Source organism: Rhinolophus sinicus, linkage group LG01 (genome assembly GCF_036562045.2).
Source record: "Rhinolophus sinicus isolate RSC01 linkage group LG01, ASM3656204v1, whole genome shotgun sequence".
Taxonomy (NCBI): domain Eukaryota; kingdom Metazoa; phylum Chordata; class Mammalia; order Chiroptera; family Rhinolophidae; genus Rhinolophus; species Rhinolophus sinicus.
In genome coordinates, this window is record NC_133751.1 from 107,146,510 (window position 1) to 107,164,764 (window position 18,255).

Sequence of the window (18,255 nt, forward strand, 5' to 3'; positions counted from 1 at the left end):
CGGCATCAACTTTTTAATTTAAAATCTTAAACTATTGTATTTATGATTACTCTTTCTTATTGTCTAAATCCAAGTTAACTCAAATAATAAATCAGGCTTGGAACTACTGCCGTAGAGCATGAATATATTTTAACAAATACTCATGAAAAATTATTTTCTTTACTTATACATTAGCTTATTTCTTGTCTGTCTCTCCCTCTACAATGTAAACTCTGTCACTAAGGACCTTGCCTTTTTTTCACTACTGTATCTATAGTGCCTGAATCATAGTAGATGCTCATTAAATATCTGTTGAATGAATAAATGGTAAATCTGAATTCAAGTATGTCATATGTGGGCTTCAGATTTGCATGGTATTTGAAAATATTTTTGTGCACAGTTTATTTTATCACTTGGACAAATGTACTTTTTGGTAATTGTTGTGTTTTTTTTTCAGAGGACGTTACAAGTTCTGCTACCTGACCTTGCTGCCAAAGCAAGCCCTGCAGCTTCTGCTCTCATTCGGACTTTAGGAAAACAATTAAATGTCAATCGTAGAGAGATCTTAATAAATAACTTCAAATATATTTTTTCTCACTTGGTCTGTTCCTGTTCCAAGGATGAATTACAACGTGCCCTTCATTATCTGAAGGTAATTGAATATTTATATATATTTTTACTCTTGCTTAAATTAGCATTATTGGAAAGCTGTGGTAACATTCTTTAGGAAGGAGAATGGGTAATTTATAGCCTATCCTAGAGTAATATAAGTTCAAATGGTATGTAAATAAGCTTTGTCCTGGGCCTAGAGGGATTTATTAAGTAGAATTATTATTTTGTTATTTTCTTGGATCAGTTCACCGTAATGTCATGTGATAATCATCCATTCATGGATCAGGTTCTCAGCTAATTTCATTTTAGAATTTTTTAATTGATTGGAACTATAAGTTGACTAATGACATGTAGGTAATTATATCTATAGGAAGAGGCAATGCCCTTCAACTGTAGTACAGTGTCAGTATTTGGTTTGGTTAATTAATGCTCTGATTACAATTTGACCTAGTTTCTCCCTATTTTTTTATTTTATTTTAAGGAGGGTGCATCTTAACAGTGGCTCATGAGCGGATCGAACTGGCAACTTTGGTGTTAGTACCACACTCTAACCAACTGAGCTAACCGGGCACACAGCTCTCTAGTTTTTTAATTTTAAATTATAGCCTGCTTCTTCTTTGGTGTCATACTAGCAATATCTTTGAAGAATATGAGACTCTAATAGGAGAACCTGTCAGATACGCAGATGTGACTTTACTATTAGTATTTTCTCTGATGTTAATTTATTTCGTGTGTTTCATGGTATGACAGCAATAGATCTCTTTCCATATAAGAGTTACTGAATAGTGAACATAGTTATTCATTTTGAGAAAGAAAATCTGTATTATAGAGGTGGACTGATAATAATACCGTGTTTCCCCCAAAATAAGACCTAGCCGGACAATCAGCTCTAATGCATCTTTTAGAGGAATAATTAATATAAGACCCGGTCTTACTTTACTATAATATAAGACTGGGTCTTATGTAATAATAATAATAATAATATAATAAGACTGGGTCTTACATAATATAATACAATATAAAACCGGGTCTTATATAAGACCGGGTATAATATAATATAATACCAGGTAATATAATGTAATACTGGGTCTCATATTAATTTTTAATCCAAAAGATGCATTAGAGCTAATTGTCCAGCTGGGTCTTATTTTCAGGGAAATACAGTAAGTATTTATAGAGTGCTTACTACATGTCAGAAACTTTATATGGATCATTTCACTCATACTATTATTTTTCCATTTTAAGATGAGAAAACTAAGGCAGCGAAAGGTCAGATTAGATAACTTGTTCACGTCACAACACAACTAATAAGTGACAAAGCTGGAATTTAAATCTCAGCAGTTTGATTAGGAAGACTGTGCTCTAAGCCAGTACTATCTTTCTTCTCGGGTTATGGATATTTGAATAATGAATTGATGATATTTTAAGACCTTATAGAAAGCTGGGACTTCCTTTTTAAATTTTTATTTCACAATAAAATCTAATCATTTCTCTTCATTATCTGTAGCCCATGGGAGACCTATCAGGAGAGAACAAGATTAGAATCATTTTCCAATGCCTTTAAAAAATATCATTAATAAATCTTGTCACCTGATCCAGAGCTTCTGACTTACTATTAGTGTGTGAAAATGAATATACTTATTTCCAGGGTGTTAGTATGTAGAAAAAAAAGTTTAATTTTTTAAAAATGTGTCTTTTGATTAGAATGAAACAGAAATTGAACTGGGGAGCCTGTTGAGACAAGATTTCCAAGGACTGCATAATGAGTTATTGCTACGGATTGGAGAACACTATCAACAGGTTTTCAATGGCCTGTCAATCCTTGCCTCATTTGCATCTAGTGATGATCCATATCAGGGCCCAAGAGAGATCATATCACCTGAATTAATGGTAAGGAATATGTTATGTGAGTTTTTTTTCCTTCTTTTTGTAGCTTAATTATGAAATTGGAGAAACAAATGTTTCGTGTATTTTTCAAATGCTAGACATTAGTTTAAATTTTAAATTGGAAATTTTTTTTTGAAAGGTTGATGATTTAAATTGCGTGGTCACAGCAAGGCATTAACAACATATTAGCACTGAAAAATATATGTTTTCAAATGATTTTAGATTTTATTTTCTCACTGGGTGAAAATTTTTATTTACTTTCCTTCACTATTTTTGAACTATAGATTGAAATACATTTGTAGGTTGTCGCTACTACCCCCCAGTTACCCTTTTTTGGCATAATATACTAACCGTATCAGTTCTAACTATATTTAAATCCATTGTTGGATTTAAGGGAAATTAGAAGATATATTATCTCTTTTGATATTTTCCTATCTTAAATTTGTAATTGAAATCACTTTACTATTTTATTTTCTATCTGAAAAAATAATATAAATCCTCAGGCTTATTACTATTTTTCCCTTTTGGTTGCCGTCATTCCTTCAAGAAACTCAAAGGCCTATCAGTAAAATATCTCTAGACGTTTTTGTCTTTGCTTTCCCATTTCCCATTCGTTCTTTAGCTTTTTGTACCCTGACTCTGTTCTCACTATTCTACTGAAATTCTTTTTGTCAAGGTCAAAAATAGTCTTCCTGCTGTAAATCCAGTGGTCACTTCTCTTTCCTGTCTTATTCAACCTTTCAGTAGCATTCAATACCACTGACTATCCCGTCCTATTGTGGCACCTGTGAGATACCACATTTTTCTCGATTTCCATTTTTACTTAACTTTGCACTCATTTTAGTCATTATTGGCTCTTTCCCTCTACTTTATCCCCTAAATGTTAGATTGATTTAGGACTATGTAATTGGGTATTTTCCTCTATCATCATTGTCTCCCTAAATGAGAACAAATCTAGTCCTTTGCTTTAACATGATTTTATAATTTGACAATACACAGTTGAAATTCCAATCCAGACCTCTCCTGAGCTTTGGACTTGTGGCTTTATACAGGTAAGATCCTGGCAGGACCTAACACACAAATGCAGATGGCACGCACACAAAAATGTTTTACTAAAAATAATTTAATAAAGGGGCTATTTTCATTGTCATGGGCAAGATTAAGAGAATGAACATGGAATGTTAAGGAACCCAGGGACTAGGAACAGCAAAAAACGTATGCTCCTCTTAGTCCTGGGCAAGGAGGAAAAATGGTGTTACCAGAACCTGGCTGAGAGCTATAATCATGGTGAGGGGGGAGGACTCTCATTGTAAAGGAATGTGGCCACTGCCAGAACCACCTCAAAACCCAGAGGGAGCAGGAAATGTAAATACCATGTTCTTTCCTACTGCCCTCTGTTCCGCATCAGTGCTCCCTGTTGACTCAATTCAGTGGGAAGTCAGAGAGTAAGGGCTTTTGAGTGATCTCATCTGGTAAGCCCAGGCACAGAGCGGGTCAGAAAAGGGGAGAATGGATCTCAGGGTGAGAGAGTGTGGCAGACACAGATCATCCAGCTTTCTCTTTGTCATCTCTACTTGCCTGTCGTATAAGCATCTCAAACAAGTCTAAATATAACATGTTCTTTAGAAATGTTGATTTTTCCCTCCCTAAGCTATTTACCTCCAAGTCTTCCCTATCTCAGGAAATAGTACCACTACCTACCTGATTGCACAAATCAAAACCTGGGAGGTATTCATGAGCCCTCCATTTCCTTCATTCTTTATAATTAAGTATCAGTAAATTCTATCAAATCTGTCTCCCAAATATATCTTTCCATCTCTGCTGCCACTACCATCATACAAATGACCGTCATCTTTCTCTGAGACAACTGCAGAAGACTCCTAATTGTTCTTTCCCTTCACTTTTCCCTCCCTACATCTTTACTTAGTTATTTACACAGCATTTGAAGTGCTCTTCTTATAACTTAAACTCAGGTCATCGTTCTGCTGCAGTTCCTTCCATGGTTTTCATTGCTCTCATAATAAAACTTACAAGGCTACATATAACCTGCACACCTTTCCACCCTCATATTGCACAACTCTTTTCTTCGTTTCTCCCTATGTTTTAGCATTGTTTTATTTGTGTTTCTTAAACTTGTCAAGCTTTTTCCTGTTTCAGAGCCTTTGCACTAGATAGTCTAGTGCAGGGGTGTCCAAACTTTTTTCAATGGTTTTCACCAAGGGCCATATGCAGTAAAATACACAAACAGCCGGACCACTCACTCGAGGTGAAGTACGTGTTGCCTCATCTGGTTTATTTAAGTAAACAAAATATATTTTTGGAATTTGCTGTGGGCCAATTAACAATGGATTGCAAGCCCCAGTTGGCCCGCGGGCCGCAGTTTGGACACCCCTGCTCTAGTGGAATAATAATACTTGGAATCATCTCCTGGGTCTTTCTCATTCTTTAGATCTCAAGAGTTTCCTGATTACTCTATGTAAACTCCCTCATCTGTTTTCCTCTATCATGTGATCATGTTTATTTCCTTTTAGCACTTATCGCAACCTTATTTATATATTTACTTATTAAATGTCTTCCACTCATATTAGTCTCCCATGTAAGCTAGTAGGGAGAAAGTGACTTTGCTTATCTTGTACACCTGTACCTGGCACAGTATTCTAGGCATAGATAATAAATACTTGGTCAGTGGCAGATGAATGAAATCTTTGTCTAAATGCAAGAGCTTTAAAATTAGGATGTTGACTTCGACCATGTGAATTGCATCTATATCTGCTTTTCATTTAAGAAGCATGGGCTGGATTCATGCAATTAATGAGTTACAGATTATTAAGCCTAATCTGAAGTTCACAAATTAAATGTAATTTTGGGCTAAAACAACACACGATTTTCTATGCTCGGCTAGGAAAAGTTTATATCAACATCTAATCTGGAGGGATGTGTTGAACACCTATAATAACTTCCTCTGTACGGTGTGTAGTACACACCCTCCTGCCCCACTCGGCCCCCGGTGGTGTGTGTAACCTGGAGATACCAACATCAGGTGCCTCAGCATCAGCAATGCAACTTTCTTCCAGAGTTAGAAAATACTTTAAATTGTTACTCCCCCCAGCTCTTTTTCTTTCACCTTTCCTTGCCTGTACATAAAGATTTTGAAAGAGAGGAATATTCTTCGTTGCAGATTACTCGCATTCCCAGTGTGTAATAATATTAACAACTTAAATTTATTTAACACTTTATTATATTCTAAGTGCTTGGTGCATCTTATTTAACCTGTACAACAACTCTAGGTAATAGGTGCTTTTGTTGTTCCCATTTTACAGATTCAGAGGAGTTAAGTAATTTGCTCAATATCACACACTAGGAAGTGTCAAAACTGGGGTTCAAACCCAGGTCTGGCTGACTTAAAGTCCATACCTTCTCCTCTAGGACCCTCTTTCAAGAAAGAATTAACCCAAAGTGCCATGGTCAGTGGTACCTAATCTGTGACTGTTGATGTCTGGAGCCTTCCATCCCTCTATCACTGTTAACTCAGGATGTTGATCCCACGTCAGACCTTTGTTCTGAGGGTACCTTTTCTTTAATCAAGCCTGTTTTCCCAAGCTTAGCTCTGAATGCTCTAGAATGGTGGTCACTTGTCTTTTTCTATTCTTCTTCTCCTTAAGATAAATCTCCTTTCCACGCTGGATCCTGACAAGAGTCAGATCCTGAGGACCCCATTGCTGCTCCTTCCATAATCCAAAGCTCATGTTTTCTTATTATACAGGACTGTTTAATCATATTTGTCATAGTGATTAGAAATCAGCTTCACTAGTTTTTTTAAAATAATAGATGTGAAAATATATGCATGTGGAGAAATTTAATTCACCAAGTGTTTATTTCTGTTATTCTGATAGAGTTAGGTAAAAATAGAAACATTGTTAGTTAAATAATTAAATTGTTGGTTTATGAAATTTGATCTGTGTAAAATTTATGTAACATCTGTTTTATGTGTTTTTGTTTTTCCTTAGGCTGATTATTTGCAACCTAAGTTATTGGGCATTTTAGCCTTTTTTAACATGCAGTTACTGAGCTCCAGTGTTGGCATCGAAGATAAGAAAATGGTAGGTAGTGATAGTTGAGTTGCAAAGCCAAAGCACTGGAATAGAATTTGTATAGAATATGCAGATATGATTTCTGCTCCTACCTACAAACATTCAAAGATAAGAAGTAATCAAACAGGATATTCTGCATTACTGAACAACTTGTATAAGCTTTTGGGGAGTGAAAAAAGAGGAATTATATCATTTACAGTTCTTTTTTTAGTAAGAAACAGAAAAGCCAACCCAAACTGGTTGAAAGGAATTTGTTGGCTCTGTAACTAAAAGTATAACGATAATATAGTTTCGGGCGTTGCTTGATTTTGGACACAGTACTCTCCAAATCAATTTCTTAGCTCAGAGTCCCAGGTGATGGTGCTAACAGTTTCAGGCTCATGTCTACCTTAGTGGGTAAAAAAGAGACCAGTAATCCCTGATCGCTCAAAAAAAAGTTGCATAGTGGAATTCATTGGTGTGATGTGGGTCATGATCCATGGTGTTTTTGAATACCAGAAATACTAGGTTATACATAGTGAGTAAAGTAACTTCAGTTATTTGTCAGTTTATGTTTAAATATATTTGGCACAATGAAGTTTCATTATGACTACTTGTAGCAGTTGGTCACCCTGGAAATTTTTGTCCATAGATTGGGATAGAAGTTTAAATACTGATTTGCTTTCCACCTCTACAGTCAGTAAAATTATAGTGAAAATACATGAATGGAATTTTATTTCAGTCTGTACTACCCTTCTCTTAATAACCTTAAGGAGCTAAGAAAGACATGATACAATATTAAACTCTACAAACTCATCAACCAATACTTGTTCTTTTGGTGTTGACTGTAAATTTAATCCCCCAAACAACTTTTCGTCCATCTACATGGAATCTTTCTTATTGTTGTCCCAAGTGAGAGAATGACTTTAGATCTAAGAAAACTGTAGAGTTTGTCTTAAGTCATAAAGAGCTTGCATGTTTTGGCATATAGTTAACGTTGACTAGAGAGTTTCTTTACCCCTTCATTAGATCTGGAGCTATTGCTACAAGTCTGATTGGGTGTTCCACACACAATAAAATGTGTGTATTATTTTCTGGATATGTCATCAGTGACTTATTTGTTTTACTAAATTCAGAGTACCTTCAGTTTAGTACCATTGGGATGAAAATGCATGTACTGCATAGCAGTTTGGGTGGATATGAAGAAAATTAAACAATAGATATTATGTTCTTAATAAATTTGAAAATCATTGCCCAGAAAACCACCAGGACCAAAATAACAAATCACCTTCAAGGGGGAAAAAATACAGAACAGAACTTGTATTTTTCAAACTCATAATTCTTATGTAAGGTTGGAGAAAATGAACTTGCCAGCATGTCTTAGACCTTGTGTTGCCAGAGCATAGATACTGCTCTGAGATTCGGGTGGAATGCACTTGTCTTTAGGGCTCACCTCTTGTCAGCTTGCTTTATAGGCTTTATTTTAAATCCTGAATTACTTTTTAGGCCTTGAACAGTTTGATGTCCTTGATGAAACTGATGGGACCCAAACATGTCAGTTCTGTGAGGGTGAAGATGATGACCACACTGAGAACAGGCCTTCGATTCAAGGATGATTTTCCCGAATTGTGTTGCAGGTAAAAGACTGCCTGAGTTATTAGGTGTTGTGCATTTCCCAGGAGCACTAACTTGGATTCTTATCTCTTTGAGGGAAATTGGATTCTAATGGTAAATAATTAAAATACAAAGGCTATTTGTATTGAAAAGGGATGTTTACTTCTTTCAAAATATTTTACTGTGAAATCTTTTAACAAAATCTTTAAACAGAAATCTTTTAATAGAATAATGTAGTGAACCCCTACATATCCATTTCCTAACCTCAGCAGTTGTCAACATTGCTAATCTTATTTAAATCGTTTGTCTCCTATTTATTTATTTATTTATTTTTTTTCCACCTTTCTCCCCCACTGGTACAAGTACAAGCCATTGTTTCTCAGTCTAGTCCCCCTGGTTGGCCACTCACAGCCCGAGGCAGCTCACACCAACCTCCGGCTGCTCCCAGCAGCCCAACTCCAGGGAGAGCTGTTGTTCACAATCTTAGCTGTAGAGGGTGCAGCTCACTGGCCCATGTAGGAATCGAACCGGCGACCTCGGTGTTAGGAGCATGGCGCTCCAACCACCTGAGCCACTCGGCTGGCCCCATTGACCTTGCTTTTTTGACCTAATATATTAAGTTTTTGAGTATACAGTACTAATCTTTATTCCATTTTTACAGCTACCTTGTAATTTTATTGTTTGTATTGTTTATTTAGCTAACAACTCATTGATGGGGCTTTACAAATAATAAAAATAATACGACTTTTAACTTTTATTTGTTTTTTCACATAGAGCTTGGGACTGTTTTGTTCGTTGCCTGGATCATGCTTATCTAGGCTCCCTTCTCAGTCACGTAATAGTAGCTTTGCTACCTCTCATACACATCCAACCTAAAGAAACTGCAGCTATATTTCACTACCTCATAATTGAAAACAGGTATTGTAACTGAAATTGAGAATAAAGATAGCAACTTTTTATTACTGTACTTTTATGTCTCAAGATATTAGGCTTACTGTTGGTAATACGGAACTGTTCATGTTCTGTTTAATTTTGAGTCCATCAATAAACAAAAGTAATTGACATGCTTAAATCAATACATATTGAACTGATGCTGTTTTACTTGTGACATGGTTTCCATTATAATTATATTTTTAATTAATTAGTAGGTCAGCAACTCAAAATTATTTTTCATCAGTTTTGAAAGGTTGAGGCTAAATTTGCCTATCTTCTCACAGTTAAAAGGTGGATAGTTGGATAACATGAGAAAGGTTAGGAGGGATATTCACCCACTTTCTATAGCTTACCTTAGTTGCAACATTTATTACTTCATTAGATTAACCTTTAAACCAGTTTCCCTTTTATAAAGATTTTATTACGTTTCTTCATACTGTTCGTATTTAAAAGCATTTCTTTAATTTGTGTCATTCCAGGATACAGATACTCTGTGGTTGCCTATTTCCTAACTGACCAATTCCAAATTTCTTATCTTGGCAAGCAAGGCTTTCGAAAATCTGGCCACATCTTAGTTCTTAAAATCCTTTCCTAAGATTTTCCAAAACACACCAGGCTGTAACCAATCCAGATTGCTATTGCAAGAGCATATATTATTCCTTTCCATTTTTAGTTTTCACTCAGGCTGCTTTTTAGCCTGGACTATCTTGCTAGGCATTTTAAATTTTTTTCCATTTTTTCACTTACTGTTGTTATTATCATAGTTCATCTGCTTCTCAAAAGTTAGGATTTAAGTACTAATTTATTTCTTGCTCATATGCTATTGCTGTTCCCATTAATTATTTTCAGTAACTTTCTAATCAGGGACAAAGTATAGAAAAAAAGGCTAATGTTTTTTTTCCAATTAAAAAACTTTTATTTTTGTTAATTTATACATGAGAGGACAACATAATCACTGATCTAGATCACTTCAAATACTTTTGGATTATACAAGTAGATATCTTTGCTGTTTATTATAGAGCAATCATTTCTCTACCTTTTTCATATCATTAAATTCTCTTTCACTCTGCTTGAGAAAAGACCTTAAGCTCCCTCAGTGAAGGAATTATTTCAGCTTTCTTTATTGTTACATACTCATTGTCTAGCACATAGTAGTTACTTAATGCATATTTTTGTATGAGTTAATGAAGACTAGAATTTAGAAGCACTTTATTTGGATCCAGAAATATTACAATATTATATTTGAAGCAAATTAAAAATTGTTGCCTCAATAGGAATTATTTGAATATTTTCCTCTAAAGTACTTTTGAGAATTTGTGTTTTGGAGTTGGGTTGGCTATCTATTGCTGCATTACTTAACACTCCAAAACATAGTGTCTTGAAACAACAAGCATTTTTATTTACTCATAATTTTGCAATCTGGACTGGGTTCAGCTGGTTGATTCTTTGGCTGGTCTTGCTAATGGTCATTGGTGTTTTTCCGTGTAGTCTCAGAGCCTCTCTTTCCATGTAGCCTGTCCTTGTTGGTGGCTAGACTTCTTATGTGGTGACTCAGGACTCTCATGAGCACAAATCCAGAAACTGCCAGATCTTTTTAACGCTTAGGCCCCAAACTGGCACAGCATCTCTTCTGCCATATTCTGTCTGTTAAAGCAGGTCACACAAACTAGCCCAAATTGAAGTGGAAATGACTGTACATGTGTGTGTATATCAAGAAGTACACTTTGTTCATGACCACCAGTGTAACAGAGTGCCTCAGGGTGATTTTCTTAGTTTTGACTATTTGCCATGTTAATTAGCTGAGCATCCTAGACAGGGGTAGGAATACTTTGCATGGCAGTAATCACCTGGGACTTTCAGATGTGGATTAAGTTGGCTGTACTTTCAACCTCTGTTTTATATATTTTAAGTATTCGTACTCTGCAAATAATTATTTTTTTTCCATCTGACTATTAGGGATGCTGTACAAGATTTTCTTCATGAAATATATTTTTTACCTGATCATCTAGAATTAAAAAAGATAAAAGCAGTTCTACAGGAATACAGAAAGGTATTTACTTTTTTGTTAATGGTTGAGGAGATTACTATTGCAAAATTGTTTCCAAGTTCCAATACATTCAAAGAAATTCTTATCTAGAGATAATATAGTCATATTCTCATGGCTAATTCCTGATGACTAGATAATCTTACCATGAATCCATGATTTTCAGAGGGAAGTTTTAGCATTTAGATAAAAAATACAATAGCATTTGATAGAACAGAGCAAAAAATACATTTCTTGTGCCTTTACTACCCAGGTCAGTATGCCCTTCAGTATAGTCCCCCCAAGGAAGCTACTATTATAGCTGCATGCCCTGAATAAAGAAAGAAAAGCTTTGGTAGGATCCTAGTTGTTTTGTGCTACAAACTATGGTATGGATAGTCAGGTCTGACTGAGTCCTGAGCTTTAGAAGGGGAATACTCTATAGTTCCATCATCTTGAAATCTAATGAACTCTCTGAAATTGTGAAAATATTAATGGTGATTTCATAGAATTTTAGGGCAGGAAGTGGGGTTACCCGATCTTGGGTCAGAGTAACAGAGATATTTGCTACAGACCCCAAAATTAGTTCTGAAGACTTTATTTCTCCTTTACTGGGTAAATCATTCTAGTCATAAAAAGTAAGTAGTCAAAGTAAGGTGTGAATTATCTGCGTAATCTATAGACCTGGTTCAAAGCTGTTATGTAGCCCTTTGTAAGTGAAGGGAATCTTGTATTTCTTACCAAGAAGGATTCGTTTTAGATAAGTAAATTCTTACTTAGTTGGAAAAAAGTTTTCTCCAGGGCTAAAGATTTTAGAATGAAATCCCTTTCCCTGAAAATTACTAAAAATGACATATGCTATGTAACAGAAGAAATGGAAATTATTTTTTTAAACTGCTTTTAATAGGGGTCTAGTTTAATAACTCTAGAGGAACACCCAGACTTCCAAAGTGGGTTCTGAAGTGGTTAACTGATAAGAGTCTCTCTGTGCTCTTCACATAGGAAACCTCTGAGAGTACTGACCTTCAGACAACTCTTCAGCTATCCATGAAAGCAGTTCAACATGAAAATGTAGATGTTCGCATTCATGCTCTTACGAGCTTGAAGGAAACCTTGTATAAAAATCAGGTATGCTAAGATACAATTAAAGAGCTATAGAAAAGAACGTTTGGTAGTTTAAAGAAAAGATGACAGATGACATGTTGACATATTTGCTTGAGACTCAGTAGAGTCAATGAAAGAAGTGATTTTTATTTTATCTAGATTATCAAATCTCCCTCAGCGTTATTAATCCATGACATCCCATTGAGGCTGAATATCAGTGATGTGCAGAGTTTTTTATTGTTGTCTTTGAAGTTATGATTTGACAGTTATATTTTAGGTTACTGCATCTTCCTGACTAAGGGCATATGTGTTTGTACAGTAGCAGCTTATGTGAGTCTTTTCATGTAATTTCTTATATATACTTGTCATACAAAATTTTGGTAATTTTGTCATTTTACATTTTGACTGCATTTGTTAGTTATGATGAAGCTAAATTTTTAAGTTTACTTTTTCATGGGGCCAGTGAACATTATTCTTTACTTTGTTAATATAATGTAGATTATCTCTAACGTTGATGACAGTGGGAACTGATATTTAAAATACCAGATCAAGGGGCTGGTCCGGTGGCTCAGGTGGTTGCAGTGCCGTGCTCCTAATGCCGAGGTCGCTGGTTCGATTCCCACGTGTGCCAGTGAACTGCACCCTCTACAGCTAAGATTGTGAACAACAGCTCTCCCTGGAGCTGGGCTGCTGTGAGCAGCTGGAGTTTGGCGTGTGCTGCTTTGGGCTGCCATGGGCTACCGTGTGCTGCTGTGAGCGGCCAGTGGCCAGTGTAAGCTGCCGTGTGCTGTCGTGAGCGGCTGGCAGCCAGCGAGAGCTGCTGTGAGACCAACTGGAGACCAACTGCCTCACGGGGGGTGGAAGGGTGTGGGGGTGTGCCAGGGAGCTGCGTCCTACACAACTAGACTGAGAAACAATGGCTTGAACCGGAGTTGGGGGTGGGGGAAGGCAGAAGAAAGGGGGAAAAAAGTTTTAAGCCAAATAAAACAGACTAGAGGGGGGAAAAAACAGTAATTATAATACATACATTGTTATAATTAAAAATCAGACAGACTTGAGGCCAAAGAAATCAGTCATATTAATAAATGTGAAAGACCTTAAAAGAAAAGACTTACAAAGCAAGAAACAACTCTATACTGTATGCTATGCATACATCTAAAAAAAGTGGTATAGAAAGGTTAAAAATAGAGAGATGAGCAAATTTATAACAGATAAATTGAAATAATAAGAAAGCAGGAATTCTCATTCTACCACTAGACAAAATAGAGTTGAAACCAAAAGCATTAAATATGACCGAAGGGGACACTTTATAATTAATTCCAAAAGCCATAATTCACAAGGAAGATACGTTATGAATATGTGTGTTCCTGAATGAGCAAATCCATAGAGACAGAAGGTAGATTAGTGGTTGTCTAGAGCTAGGAGGTTGGAGAAAAAGAGGGGTGACTGCTAATGTGGTATAGTTTCTTTTTGGGGGGGTGATAAAAGTGTTCTGGAGTTAAAAATAGTAATGGTTGCACTTGTAAATATAGTAAACCTTGCAAATATACTAAAGATCATTGATTCGCATACTTCAAAAGAGTGAATGTCTAGTGTGTGAATTATAATTCAATAAAGCTGTTTAAGAAAAATGGCACAGGAAGAAAGTAATAAAAAATAAAAGCAGAAAGGGATGTTGAAAACAGAAAAAGAGAACAGATTAATAAATAAAAATTCTGGTTCTCTGAAGAAAACTACCAAACTAGGTAAATCTCAAACCTGAAAAAGAACAAACAGCAGAAAGCACAAATATGCAAATAGAAAATGACAAGCCAGAAATAACCATTGAAATAAAAGAAATATTTTTTTTTAAATAAGAAACTACTTTGTACTCTTTTGTGCAAACAAATATGTAAACCTGGATATTTTCTCTGGAAAATCAAAATTGACTCCAGTAGAAACAGAAAACTTAAAAGACTAATTTCTGTAAAGAAATAGGGACTATTACAAAAGAACTGCCAGTAGAGAAAAGCACCAGGCCCAGTGGCTTGGTAAAGATTTTTACCAAATCTTCAAAAACCAGATAGTCCCAATGTTGTGTAAATTGTTCTGGAGCATAGAAAATGAAGGAAAATGCCAGTTTTTTTAAGGAGCAATATGTAACAGTGTTCACTAAACTCCATGAAGATAGCATAAAACAATAAAATTAATATCATTATTACTTATAGACATCAAAACAAAATATTTAAGTGAAATATTATCAAACAATTCAGTCTCACATAAAGAAATTAATACCCCACGAACTGTTGTGATTTATTCCAGGATTGCATGAATGGTTTATATTTGGCAATCAATTAATGTAATTCACTTATTAATAGATCTAAAGAGAAAAATCATACTATTATTTCCATAAATGCTGGAACAACCTTTGACAAACTGTAATAGCTACTTCAGATAAAAACACTCAAGAAAGTAGGAATTGATAGACACTGCCTTAATATATTATAAATGTATGTATATACTCATGTATGTACATACATGCACATACTTAATTGGGAAATATGTGTTTCCACTAAAAGCAAGCTTGCTCATTAACTCCACTACAATTTAACATTCAGTTGGAAGTATTGGCCAATAAATTTGGCCAGAGGAAAAAGCAATCAGAAGCATAAGAATTGGAAAACATTTTAAACTATTAGCAGGTGATATATTAATACATTAAAACTGTAGAGAAGTATCAATAAAACTCACACAACAAACTAAATAAGTAAGGTAGGAGGATATAAAAATCAATAATCATATAACAAGCAATAACCAGGTAAACTTGTTGGAAAATCTAACTTACAATAATAACTGAGAAAGATAATATACTTAGGTTAATTTATAAATTTAATGCCATCACAAAGAAATGTTTCTTTTTTAAACTTTTTAAAAAAGTTCATACTAATGTTCATATGGAAAAATAAACATGTGAAAATAGCTAGGAAAACTCTGGGAAAAAAACACACAACTATGAGTGCTTAGTAGCCCTTTCAGATATTAACATACCTTATAGCCTCGGTAATTATAACATTGTGATACTAATGCGTGAATAAACAAACAAGTGGGAAAGAATAGAAAGTCCAGAAATAGACCCAAGTATATATGAACATTTAGGATATGATAAAAATAACATTTCCAATAATTGGATTTGGTTTGACAACTTGTTAGGCATTTGGAAAGTGATACAATGGGATCCATAAAAAACCAATTTAAAAAGCCTATTTAAGTAGATGCATTGAACATATACTCACTTAAAAAAGTCTTTGGAATTCAACATTGTTTGCGGAAAACTAAAACCCAGTTTAACTAACCCAGTAATGAAGTAAAATGAAAACATTTTTTTTATTAGTTTCAGGTGCACAAAACAAAGTAATACTTAGACGTTTATCATTTATATCCCTCACACTGTGTCAACCCCCCTCCCCTATCCACTATCCCTCTGACATCGCATACAGCCATTACGTTTCCACTGTCTCTGTTCCTAATGCTGTACTCCGCTTCTTGTAAGTATATACATATACATATATACACACATATATATATGTGTGTATATATGTATATATATACAAATTTGTAGTTGACATTCATTATTGTTCAGCTTCAGCTTCCGGTGTACAGTGCAGTGATCAGGCATCTACATCATCCCTGAAGTGGTCTCCCTAATGAGACAAGTGTCCATCGGATACCCTACAAAATCTTTACAATATTATTGATTACATTCACCAAATTAACTTTCATAACCCCATGGCAATCTTGTGGTTACTGCTGTGCTTTCTAATCCCCTCACCCCCCCTCCCATCTAGCAACCCTCAGTTTTTCTTCTTTGTCTCCGAAACTGTTTCTGATTAGTTCATTCACTTATTCTTTTCTTTAGATTCCACATATAAGTGAGATCATATGGTATTTGTCTTTCTCTGCCTGACTTATTTCACTTAACATAATGTTCTCTAGGTCCATCCATGTTGTTGCAAATGGTAAGATTTCTTTCTTCTTTATGGCTGTGTAATACTCCATTGTATTAATGTACCACGGTTTCTTAATCCAGTCATCTACCGATGGGCATTTCGGTTGTTTCCATGTCTTGGCTAGTGTATATAGTGCTGCAATAAATATAGCAGTGCAAAAATTTTGAAAACATTTTTAAGCACTCAAGAGGTAAGTATATATATATATATTTTCCCCCCCTTTCTTCCACCTCCCCCCTCTCCCTGGGTTCAAGGCGTTGTTTCTCAGTCTAGTTATGTAGGACACAGCTCCCTGGCCCATGCTGGTATTATGAGCCTTGCTTTCCCCCCGGCTTGGGCAATTGGTCGCCAGTCATGGGTCGGCCGGTCACAGCAGCTCCTGGCAGCTTTCGCTGGCTGCTGGCCACTCACACCAGCTGCTGGCCACTCATGCAGGATGCCGGCTACTCATGGTGGCACATGGTAGTCCGCAGCAGCACTCAGCGGCCGATGGCAGCTCACGCCAACTTTCGGCTGCTCATAGCCGTCCAGCTCCAGGGAGAGCTGTTGTTCACAATCTTAGCTGTAGAGGGCATAGCTCACTGGCCCATGTGGGAATCGAACCTGTGACCTCGTTGGGAGCATGGCTCTCCAACCACCTGAGCCACCAGTCCATCCCAATAAGTATATTTTTAAATTACCTTTCATTTAGTGTTTTATTATTTGTATTGCCTTGATTATGACCTACATTTGTCTTTGCCAATTAAAGTGTCCTTTTCTTTACTGTTTTATAATTGTAGTAAGTGAATAAGTATGTAATATTTTATATTTGTTTTTCTGTTTATTGGTTACTAGTTTATCCTTTTAGATACGTCTGAATTAACCTATAATTTTATTAAGTGATCGAATATCAAAGATTCTGGATGAGATAAAATGTCTTTATTTTTCTTTTGAAATGTATTAACACTACTTTGAATCACAGTTTCTTTTTTTGATAGAATTTTTCCTTTTTATATTATTTTTTAATTTTTCAATTATAATTGACATGGAGTTTTTTCTTATGTTAGTTTCAGTGTACAGTGTGGTGGTTAGACATTCTTATACCTTACAATGTGATCACCCCACTAATTCTAGTAGTTATCTGTCACTGTAAACTTATCACAATATTATTGACTATATTCCCCTTCCCTTTTTTTAACCCGTCTTCCTACCTCCTCTTTTCTGGTAACCATTTCTTTGGTCTCTGTTTTCATGAGTCTGTTTTCGTTTTATTTTGCTGTTAGATTCCACATATACATGAAACCATTTGGTATTTGTCTTTCTCTGACTTATTTCACTTTGCATAATACCCTGTAAATCTATCCGCGTTGTCGCAAATGGCAAGATTTCATTCCTTTTTATTGCTGCATAATATTTCATTGTATATACACCAGCCTTTATCCATTCATCTATTGGTGGTCACCTCAGTAAGTTGCTTCCATATCTTGGCTATTGTCACTAATTCTGCAATGAATACGAGTACATATGTCTTTTCAAACTAGTGGTTTCATTTTTTTGCATAAATACTCAGAAGTGGATTTGTTGGCTCATATTGTATATCCATTTTTAGTTTTTTTAGGAACCTCCACTCTGTTTTCCATAGTGGCTGCACCAATTTGCAATCCCAGCAGGGTACAAGAGTGCCCTTTTCTCCAACTCCTCACCAACATTTGTTGTTTGTTGATTTACTGATACTAGCCATTCTGACAGGTGTGAAGTGGTATTTCACTGTGGTTTCAATTTTGCAATTCTCTGATAATTAGTGATGCTGAGCATCTTTTCATATGTGTTTTGGCCATCTGTATGTTCTCTTTGGGGAAATGTCTTTTCATGTCCTCTGCCTCGTTTTCAATTGGATTCTTTATTTTTTTGTTACTGAGTTGTAGGAGTTTCTTAGTATTTTGGATATTAATCTCTGATTGCACATGTCATTTGCGGATATCTTCTCCCATTCAGTAGGTTGTCTTTTTGTTTTGTTGAAGGTTTTCTTTGTTGTGCAGAAGCTTTTTCATTTGATGAAGTCCCATTT

The 18,255-nt window shown here is 35.5% G+C and overlaps 1 protein-coding gene across 6 annotated transcripts in view; it reads left to right on the forward strand.

Moving 5' to 3' along the window:
• Positions 1-18,255, forward strand: part of ATR (ATR checkpoint kinase) — a 118,552-nt gene that overhangs the window by 25,247 nt on the left and 75,050 nt on the right. For 5 of the 6 annotated variants that reach the window (XR_012497057.1, XR_012497058.1, XM_074334043.1 and 2 more), the window contains exons 15-21: positions 437-631; positions 2,296-2,481; positions 6,486-6,578; positions 8,055-8,185; positions 8,937-9,080; positions 11,052-11,145; positions 12,121-12,246. Coding sequence is in view for 4 of the 6 variants with exons in the window: in XM_074334043.1 (XP_074190144.1) it covers positions 437-631; positions 2,296-2,481; positions 6,486-6,578; positions 8,055-8,185; positions 8,937-9,080; positions 11,052-11,145; positions 12,121-12,246 (969 nt within the window). In the remaining 2 variants the exon portion in view is untranslated. The remainder of the gene's footprint in view (positions 1-436; positions 632-2,295; positions 2,482-6,485; positions 6,579-8,054; positions 8,186-8,936; positions 9,081-11,051; positions 11,146-12,120; positions 12,247-18,255) is intronic. The other variant, XM_074334028.1, reaches the window with a different exon arrangement.